The sequence below is a fragment of the Acanthopagrus latus genome, chromosome 12 (assembly GCF_904848185.1).
Source record: "Acanthopagrus latus isolate v.2019 chromosome 12, fAcaLat1.1, whole genome shotgun sequence".
In the NCBI taxonomy this organism is placed as follows: domain Eukaryota; kingdom Metazoa; phylum Chordata; class Actinopteri; order Spariformes; family Sparidae; genus Acanthopagrus; species Acanthopagrus latus.
Window position 1 is genome coordinate 18948140 of NC_051050.1, and position 10411 is coordinate 18958550.

Sequence of the window (10411 nt, forward strand, 5' to 3'; positions counted from 1 at the left end):
GCTTAGCCTTACTTGAGGAATGACAATGGTTTGGGGTATCACAAACTGAAACATCCTCCTGTCTGAATCTTTCCCATGTCTGGAGTTGTTTTGCCATCTGATAATAGAATATAATTCAATGACTTAATAGTGCAACACTCACAACTTCTCTTGATCTCCGCTTACAGTAGATCCACACATCTATAACTTGATGGATTCAATAAACAGAATTGAAGAAGCACAAGTTAACCCTGTGACACCAACCATATGTATGTTTTCTTATCGCAAAATGTGAACACCACACGTGTGATTCAAGTCATTTAGAGCAAGCCTCAAGGCATTTTTTTCTTCCAGTAAAGTCACAGGTTATGTCAAGTTCCACTGTACTCAGAACTTGGAAAAAAATGCAAAAAAGTGCAACAGAACGGTCATCCTAGTCAGAAACTCGGGCAAGATCAGCATAGCCCAACATATACACAGATGACATCACAGCAGTATGACGGCGCGTCATCAAGTTTTATTTCATATAGTGTTTGTTTGTGCAGTAAATACAATTTGTAGTTGTTATTTCCACTTTCCCTTGGTTGACCTGTGTTCAACATAAGTCTTTGAGGGCATACATTAGGAGCTCGTAAAGACAGGACTCATACTGTCTTTTATTAACTGTTCCGTTGCTGTGGTTGCTTGTGAAGTTCTCAGACTCGCCATTCAAACGCCTGTTTGCAGCGAGCGTCCATGTTTTCACGAGCAGACGCACCGGAATGCTTTCAGTGCTTTGAAGTTCTGACTTCCCACTTGCAAGTGAAGACACCATCAAGTCCCAGACAAGTCGTTTGACTCCAGTCCAAACTGAGTCACTGTACAAGGCAAATCTGACCTACTTCTCCTGTTCTTTTGTCCGTCCTGCTGTCGTTATCTTCTTGCTGTTCATCCAAATTTAACCACAGTTACAAAATACTTTGTCCTATATTTTTATATGAGACGTTCTATTCTTAACTGACAGACAGTGGAGGAGACAAACTCCCGGTACATCACTTGCTCTCCCTCTGCAGATCTGCAGGTGTATGTGTGACTGTGCTCTGTCTCACTCTTTCCTGTCAGGTTTTGTGGGAGCAGTAGGTGCTGCCTGCAGGTGAATCACACTTCTGTGAGCACACAGCGCTGACACTGGGAAGTGACATCTCACATCGTCCCACTCTGTCCTTCAAAAAAGGTCGGCGGATGAATCAACGCTGTGTAAAAGGCCAGAGAAAATCCACTGACGAAGGTGACTTTTACCTTCCTTGCTGCAGTGGATAAGTAATCTTATGCATGAGGCAGCGCTGAGGAAAGTTTCCCCCCCTGTGATTTCTTTCGGAATATTAAGCAGACGACCGTCTGATTCGAGGAGTTTATTCGGTTCAAACGGGGAGAGCAGAGAGAATGACAAGTCATATTTTATCGCCAGGCAAGAAAATTAGATGTTCTCGTTCTCAACTTCTTCCCCCTCCCTCGTCTCGCACCTCCCCCCACGATGGATTTCAGCTCCCACACATGTCTGAGAGTGTGACTGTTACGTGTAGCACTGGCTAGACTGAAGCCATGTGCCTCGGTGCACCAGACACACAGGCGGGCAGGTGGCGTTAAAGATTTACTCATAAATGTAAATATAAATGCAGACACAGACCCAGACAGAGGGCTGTGTGTGTGTGTGTGTGTGTGTTTTTATCACTTCACATCTTGGGAGCTTCTTTTCACAGAGATCCAAATCTTCCTGCTGCAGGGGGGGAGAGGGAGACCGGCTGTCCTCAAAGGAGCAGGCGAGGACAGAAGATGACAGAGAGAGAAGTGGAGGGAGAAAGATAACGAAAAAAGGGTTTTAGGAAAATGTCAAATTGAGGGAGAGGCAGTGCGAGAAACCAAAAGAGGGGTAAAGAGAGACGATAAGGGGAGACAATAGGACAGCTTGGAGTACAGAAGGCAGAGATGGATTGTGCCTGGCAGAGATGAGGTTGTTCTGCTGGAGGAGCAGTTTTTATGAAATCTCCCCTACAGCTCGCTGCAGGCGCTGATTAAAACACTCCAGCCGCTGCATTCAAAACCATCGCAAAAGTGACCGCTAAATTTGTGCTGTTGAGACTTTGAGGAAATCCAAAAAGGCCACGAAAAAGACTACATTTCACAGGATGTTTATTACTGCAAAGCTAGTATAAATGATTGTACGCCTCCACAGTGTTTTTCTCAGTGTTACTAGATTGAGATGCGTCGACAGCGGTTCCCTCATTCCTTGTGAAGTGCTGCCCTCTGCTGCGGGCGAGAGCTCTACTGCATGAGAGATGATTTGCCATTTCGAAAAAGAGCATTACTCACTCCGATGCCAGCCATTTTATATGGGATATTTTGTTATGTAAGAGACGAAATGCCAGAGCTGTATACCGCCGTGCTGTTCCAACAATTAAACCCTCCTGTAGGTAGGTAAATGTCAGGACAATCACACGGACTCACTGCCGTCCCCTCTCAACCACCAACTGGACGTTTGGCCCCGCGCTCTCCCTCAGCCGGGCCCCTTCTTGGCCTCCGCTCTGCTGACTGTGCTGAGCCTTCTCCAGGGCCCGTGAGTGTCTCTGGTTGCGCAGATTCTCCTCGGGGTAGGAGACCGCTGAAAGAGGCAGTCTGCAGATGGCCGGGATCTCGGAGGAAATGAGGAGGAAGATGAGAGTCGACAGGCAGAAAGGCCACGTGCAGGCTGGTAATGCAAGCTGAAAGGGGACAGCGCAGGGAAGGGGGGGTGGGGAGTGCATGACACATGATATGAGAGACATCTGGGTGTTCGGGTGACGTTTATCGAGTTTGACTCAGGAAGGAAGTTTTCTTACCGCGGACATCAGCTTTGAGATCGCCGCCGTCGTGTACGCGCAGAAAAATGCTGCAAGGAAACACATTTTTTTTTTTTTTACAATCTCGGTCACACGTTTTCAGCGCGGCGATCCCGCTTTTTGTCAATCTCACCGCATATTACAGCCAGCAGATGAGTTTGCCACGTTATGACATAGAAGACCCCTCCGATGGCGACGCAGGACAGGGCGCTGTTGTATCCCCACAGCCCTGAGTAAATGTCTTCGTGAGGAGCTGCCAGAGCGAGTCCTGCATCACACGCCAGACAGGAGTTAAACATTCCCGATGAAATTCATTATCCAACGGCACAAATGTCAGATTTGAGTCAACAAACACAGCCTATACAACATTATCTGAGAAAACATGCCAAGGATCATTCACCATGATTCAGTGGCGTTCTCTCTCTCTCTCTCTCTGTCTCTCCCATGTATCCTCAGCAGACATTATGCATATTTCTGTGCAAATGAAGAGTCCTTTTTTTTACCAGACAGGATGCCAGCAGCAGAGCCCAACATGGCATGATAACAGACAGTCGGTGAGGAAAGCAGCAGGGCCAGAAGGATGAGACCTCCTGTCCAAGGACTGTCGCATCCGTACACCTGGCCAACACCAACTGGCACTGACAGGAAGAGCTGCCGGTGGGGAAAAAAACAAAACAAAACATCCATTTACTTGCATTTGAAATAATAATGAACGCAATCTATTAACTAGGAAAAGACATGTGCAGTGTAGCGGTTATAATGATTTCAGTTGTGAGGAGACTTTTAAAGACCTGAGAGATATTGAGGCTGTCGTCACTGGAGTTGCTGGAGTCGTTACGAAAGTGCACATTTGACCTGAAATCCACCTGAAATTGGAGAAAAAAGGTGAAATTTTTGATCTGCATCATGCAAACCGTGTTTGTGTGTAGCAGGGCTGTACTGCACCTTTGGAAAGTAAGGGTGGTCGAATCCTGTAGCTGCGACATGAATACACACCAAAATATTAAAGGGCAGGGTGAATATGGGGAGGTCCCATTTGCTGGCAACTGAGGACAAAGCACTGGAGACCACTGGGCTGCGAAAAAAACAGGAAGCAGGAAATGGATTATTGATTAGGAGGAAAGGCAAAGTATAGTACACACCGACCCCGCCTAGATCGCTTATGTTCACCCTAGGGTTGAAGCTTTTTTTAACTACTTAAATGAGTGAAACAGTGTGTTTGTTTTCCGAAATGTAAGCTGCAAACGTTAGCATGTGAAGCTAACTATCTTACGAAAATAACAGTGAGATAATGCAGTATTAAATTTAAGGGGTTGATTAGATTGAAGACACTAGCAAAAGCTAGAATTTTTACGTATCCCGCTCCTCCAAAACACATGAACACACATCACCTGACTACAGAGTGCCTCTGGCTTGCTAGCCGGGAGATGTATTAGCCACTAATTTGCTACATTTGCATGCTCTCTAAGATTTTTAGACAAATAAATACTTTAAAAAAACAACTGTTTAATAATGCATTGCTACAAGCACGCGCAAAACAGGCTGTCATGAAAGTACGCCACTCTGAAAAGGATTGCCCACCCAGCGTGGCAGTCGCTCCGGGTGTGTGCTTCATGCTAACGTTAGCTGCCACAGGAGGCTATCACATTACATCCATGTAGCCCTGTGGAGGACTGCAGTCACCTTGGATGAGTTTGAATGTTTCCCGGTTCTCACTGAATGCCTTTGTCTCGTTTCCGGTTTCATAGGCCGTTGTAGTGAGTGTGCAGTTTCCAAGTGTGCGCGATCAAACGAATCGGATGAATTTCTGAGAGAACACTCACCACAACATGGACATGAACACATTTGGCAGCAGCAGCCACCAGTACCAGCTCCCTTTGGTTGAGAAAACAGCCATCAGCATCCCCACCAAGGTTCCGTTGTAGCCATATAAACCGGCTGATACGGCCTCCCTGAGGTGAATGTGACAGATGTTGTCAACATGAGTGAGAAACACAATTAAGAGAAAAACACACCGTGAGAATAGCACAGTGTGAAAGCTAAAGAAATAGTTGCCCCCGGGGACTGAAAGTGGAAGAGACGGTGATAATGGCTTTGTGGCAGGAGGAGAATGTTTTTTTTTTGTTTTTTTTAAAAAATTCTTTGATGAAGTAACAAAAGCAAAGGGGAGATGCCATCTGACCGGTTTTGTCCCAGTAAGACGGCAGACACGGTGGACACGACGGTGCCCAGCAGGCTGTTCAGAGCCCACCAAGGCTCCTGCAGGAAGAGGCCGGTCGTGATGAGGAGCCCGCTGACAGGGTTGTTGACGAACATGACCTGGGCCACTCCTCTGAAGATCCAGTCCAGCAGCTGGATTACCAAAACCCGTCCTGTCAGAGACGGATGGACTTCATTTAAACTGTCCATTACAAAAAGACTCAAACCTGGGCCTTATATTTACATGTTTTGGTGTGTGAGCTGGAATCGGTCCAGTAGATCGCCTCAGCACGGCTACAGTGGCTGCAGTCTCATCCTTTGGGGCAACTGCGACAATCAAAGTTACATCAAATGGAAACGACTCCTACAGATAAAGACTATTTTGTCAAAAGTCGCAACCAAGTAGATGTCTGAAGTCTCTCACAGTGTTTGACGAGGCTGTTGCCTCCTCAAGATTGTCATTTCAATACTTTGGAGACACATTCTTGGTTGCAGTCGCTCCAGCTAAACCCCAAACTCCTTTCCAACTCTCACAGCGTCCATCATCGCTGTCCCGCAGTAACTCACCTCTCATGAGATTTCAGAGTGAGATGTGTGTTTCTGGATACAAAAAGGATCTTGGTCTGCCTCATTAGGAATCGTTTCCGTAATCTTGTTAGACACTCCCGTTTTTTAAGTGGACGCAGCTTTGACAAGATGCCCCAAAGGATTATGCTGCAGCTGTGTCGGGGCTGCCAGTTGAGGCAATCCACTGCACCGATTACAAAACTTAGAGGAAACATTTACACCTGGAAACCTGTAAATACAGGGCCCAGGGTAAAAAAACAAACAAAAAAAAAACAATATAAAATCATCATTCATTTATTCTAATCAAGGTTATCACCTACGTTTCATCCATTCTCTGAAGACATGCATGTCCCCTGTGAGGAGACAGACAGCTCTGAGGAGACAGGAGCGAGCTGGAGCTTCCACATGTGAGGGCTGGTTGCTCTCTTCCATACCTCCTGTAGGCACAGTTTATCACAATTGTCATTTTTGTCACCTGTCCTTTTAACTTCATCATATGTGTGTTTTATGTGTTTTCTGGGTTTTGTGCCCTTATCCCCTCATTAGTTTAGTTTGTTCCATCGTTACTGAGTTTTTTTCTTTTTCTGGCTTTTGACTCCTCGTGTTTTCCTGGTTTGTGCCGGGCCTTTTCTTTGTACCTTGTGAGTTCTCTGGGGTTTTGCTGTCCTGCTTTTTGTCTCTTCTATTTGGGGATTTCAGGGATTTGCCTTTCTTTCAGTTGACTTGTGTGCCGGTGTCTCTTGCATTTGGGTCGACCTTTTCTGTTTCACCTTGACAACAAATATGAAAAACATTCGGTTTGTTGTGTTTTATTCTCACACTGCGGTTTTCCTTTAAGCGGCTTTGCTGTCCTATTTTACGTTGTGACTCTTTTGTTAATTTGAGTTCCGATTTGTCTTTGCAAAAACTAAACAAACAGGGCAAATGATACAACAGTAAATAGAAGAACAACGTTTTGTCAGTGGTTGTGTTATCTCGTTTGGTAATTATAATTCCAATTTTGTGCTGTTTTTTTCATTATCATTGTGCTTTGAGATTTGCTGTTTTGTTTTCTCTCCGGTTAATTGGATTCCTAATTTGGCTACGTGTTTCTCTTTCTGCTGTTGTGTGATTCTAATTGCTTAGTGATTTGGACTTCAGGGCCACCGTACATGTCTTTCCACCTGCAAACTAATGATTGTCCCATCAGTCCCTGCTGCACTTCATGCTTCGCGCCAATATGCATGTGTTAGCGTGCTCACATGCTAAGCTAAAATGTGACTATGATAAATATCACGCCTGCGTGCACTCGTGTGCCTGTTATCTTGATGCTAACATTTAGCTCAAGGCCGAACCGCGGCCTCACGGAGCCGCTAGCACGACTTTGTAGGCTCTTGAGAGTCTTGCCCTACTTCTGCAGCTTTTTGTTTGATGCCCAACAAAGCGCCCCGCCGTCTCTATGAATTTATTCAAATGTTGTGTTCATTAGTGTTTTGTGTTACGCCAATTTAGACCGTGACATTGTCAGAGATTGTCAGCCTCCCCGCAAAAAACTAAATCAGCGTGGGTCCCTTTGTTCCCCCGAGGTGTAAACAACTCCAGCAGAGAGGTGTGAGTTAAGAATCGAAAACCTCGCTGCCAGTTTTCCACATCGCTTTCTGTTCCTGTTCCTTATTTTTGTATCTTTTTTGAAGGAGTGATCAAAGCAGATTTCCCGAAGAGTTTCCCCCACTGTTACCGCCAAACACCCTCAGTCACAGCGCTCTGCATGAAAGCCGGCGTGTGTTTACGCTGCCCGGCGAGCGGCGAACCTCTTGATCTCGCAGCTCTGTCGGCTGCCTCCTTTTCTTTCTGCACCACAATACTTCTTAAGGAACGACGAGTACGGGGGGCTGCTGAACACAACTGTGCACAAACTTTTGTAATTGAACGTGTAATCGAACATAAAACAATCAATAGCACCTGTTATAAACTACCGCTGAACCACGTGTAGGTATCCAGAGGTGGTGCAGAGCGCGGCCGCTATCTTCAAACCCTCATGCTGTTTTCCTTTTGTTATTATTATTTTCCCCTTTGTTGGAGCGCTTCACGAGGCCCCTGGGAGCTGCTGTTTTTCCCTCACAGTGCTGCAGATTGCTGCTGTCGCTGTCAAACTGCGGTCACACTCTTTACTCTTGAATACCAGGCGCAGGGGTCAGCGCTGATTTGTTCGTGCTGGGATGAAAATAGCTTGTTGAGAGTCGGTGGCGCCTCATGTGTAATTGTCTGCTTTCATGTAAACCAGTTTTTTTTTTCCTCTAAAAATTCAGCCAAATTCACTGACAGCATCACTCTTCACATGCAATCTGTGGGAGCCACTTTTGTTGGCTACGAAGGTTTAAGTTAGGCAGGACAAAAGACACACAACTGTACCTGATGACAGCGATTCCTTTCAATGCTTTGAACATTAGATCCAAACACAGGATCGAATTTAACAGATAGAAAATCTGAGTGATCTGTTTTATTAAAATAAAAGGCTGTTGATTTGAATTTGAAACACCTTTCAATCCACATACGTTTGTTTGGGTGCATGCATTGACATATTTATATTTATATTTTAATTTAGCGTAGCGCTTCGTACAGCTGTTCATCACCATTAATCAGAGAGGACCAAAGGTCTTGACATAATCAATCAACAAGTCAATCAGTCCATGTCCACATTATGAACATTTGTTATGTCTATATTGCATAAAAAAGCGTACAACCTACACTAGTAAGCAGTCAGTAGTATTCTGAATTCTCCATAACTATAATCAACAATATTATAGAGCATTTTATAATGACTTATAAGGTCAGGTATCAATACTTCATTTTTGCTGGCCACTCACCATTTCTGCACATAGAATATTATCTTATTAATGTTTATAAGCATCTTATAGAGACTTACAGTGGCCTCATTACCTGTTAGTTAACACTTAAAGCATTAACATCTATTGAAACAGTAATGAGACACTTATTTCTGATTCGTGGTGAGTTTGATATATGAGTTCATAAATATTCCCAGCATATAATACAGTCAAGTAACACAGAGTGGTCAAAGAAATGTGTGGTCTGTCATTAAAAACAGCCACATTGTTTTATTTGTCATTATTATAACAGCACTGTAGGTAAAAAATAAATTTGGAGCCACACTGCGCCCGTCTGTACATTTACAAGTGAGGCATTTTATGCAATAACAATCAAAGGCGTCTTTTTTTGTTCTTACCTCTTCGAGTTGAAGATTAATCACAGCAGCTCTCTTTTCTCCCAGCAGAGTTAATGAAGGCCTACATGCCTTCTTTAAGAAGAGGACAGATATGAAGGACTCTGCGTGATATCACGCAGCCCCCTTTTGTCGATAATAACACTCCTTGTTGTCTCTTTCCTGCAGGACCCCTGCCAGGGAGACCAAAGTCTCTCTATTCATCTCAGCAGCTAATCAGGGAGAAGAATGTTCTTATTAGGAAAGTATTTCCTGCTGTAGCCAAACAGTGGCCTTTGTTTCATACGGTGTCCGCCTCTGAGGAAAAGGAGAGTGTGCCTGATTCAGGAGCACATTGGGGGATTGTTTTACGTGGTCATTTCCATGCATTCAGGTGTCATGCATGTACATGACTATATGACAGGCATCACCAAATGGCGGACCCCGGTCCGGATCCGGACCGATTGTTGATTCTGACCGGACCCGTGACCAATCACTGATAAATTCACAAGAACAGAGAGCCAATCAAACGTCTTGTTTACCCTGCACGCACAGCGCACTGAAGCAGAGAGCAGACGGCGCTGAGAGCATGGCGTGCTCAAAAGTTAGAAAAGTTGATGCGGAAAACCGTTGTTTTAAAGAGGAATGGACGGAGAAATTTATGTTCATTCTCCCAGCGGACAGTTCAAAACCAGTGTGCCTCATATGTTCTGAAAACGTCGCATTAATTAAAAGTGGCAACGTGAAGCGCCACTACGAAACAAGGCACAGCGCTTTTGAGCAGAGAGCGTGCAAAATATCTGAACTCCGAGCCCAATATGAGAGGTCAACTCGACTCATCTCGCACACCTTTACGGCCCAGCAACGTGCAAACGAATGTTCACTGAAGGTATCGTGGATTTTGGGGCAACATAAAAAAAACGTTCAGTGATGGGACAGTTGTGAAGGAGTGCTTAAACGCGGTTGCAGAAACATTATTTGAAGGAAAACAAAGAGACGAGATGTGTGAAAAAAATCAAACAAATCCCCATGTCAGCTTCAACAGCAACCAGAAAATCTGAACTATTAGCAGATGATGTTCTTGCACAGCTTGATACAGCTATTCAGAGTGCACCATGCATATCATTGGCCATCGATGAGTCCACAGATGTTAGTGATAATGCCCAGCTTTTGGTGTATGGGAGATTTTTTCACAAAGACCAGAAGAAACTCTGTGAGGACCTGCTGGGTGTAACGCCACTTGAGACACAGACACGAGGAGAGGACATATATGCAGCAATAAAAGAGATGTTGGGAAAGAGGGGCATAGATCCGAAGCAGATTGTGTCTGTCACTACGGATGGCGCCCCTGCCATGGTCGGAAAAGACCGAGGGGCTGTGTCCCGGATGAAAGAGGACAACCCAGAGCTTATTGCTTACCACTGTGTGATCCATCAGACTGTTTTGTGCGCCACTTTATCAGAACATTTTGCAGAGGTAATGGACACAATGATGAGACTCATCAACTTCCTCAGGGCATCCTCATCCCTTCAGCATCGTCTCCTGAGAGAATTCCTGGAAGATGCTGAAGCAAATGCCAATGACCTCCTACTGCACAACAATGTGAGGTGGT

The 10411-nt window shown here is 44.9% G+C and overlaps 1 protein-coding gene across 2 annotated transcripts; it reads right to left on the reverse strand.

Moving 5' to 3' along the window:
- Nucleotides 1-496: 496 nt before the first annotated feature.
- On the reverse strand, nt 497-8995 carry LOC119030007 (urea transporter 1-like). Of its 2 annotated transcripts, XM_037117300.1 has the most exons (10): nt 8824-8995; nt 5921-6037; nt 5017-5206; nt 4658-4786; nt 3780-3909; nt 3626-3700; nt 3338-3485; nt 2968-3102; nt 2835-2884; nt 497-2717 (listed from the first exon to the last, which is right to left on the reverse strand). In XM_037117300.1, exons 2-10 carry the CDS (start codon nt 6030-6032, stop codon nt 2460-2462), a joined length of 1227 nt encoding a protein of 408 aa, XP_036973195.1. In that variant the 5' UTR covers nt 6033-6037; nt 8824-8995; the 3' UTR covers nt 497-2459. The 2 variants fall into 2 exon arrangements, with proteins under 2 accessions (XP_036973195.1, XP_036973196.1); XM_037117301.1 differs by lacking the exon at nt 3780-3909.
- Between the last annotated feature and the right edge of the window lie 1416 nt (nt 8996-10411).

Excerpts from the sequence above, each read along its gene's own strand:
- LOC119030007 (XM_037117300.1), bottom strand. The coding sequence starts at position 6,032 with ATGGAAGAGAGCAACCAGCCCTCACATGTGGAAGCTCCAGCTCGCTCC. Across the intron at positions 3,486-3,625 it reads ACAGCCTCAATATCTCTCAG|CTCTTCCTGTCAGTGCCAGT; the intron begins GTCTTTAAAAGT and ends CCCCACCGGCAG. Across the intron at positions 3,103-3,337 it reads TGCTGCTGGCATCCTGTCTG|GACTCGCTCTGGCAGCTCCT; the intron begins GTAAAAAAAAGG and ends CGTGTGATGCAG.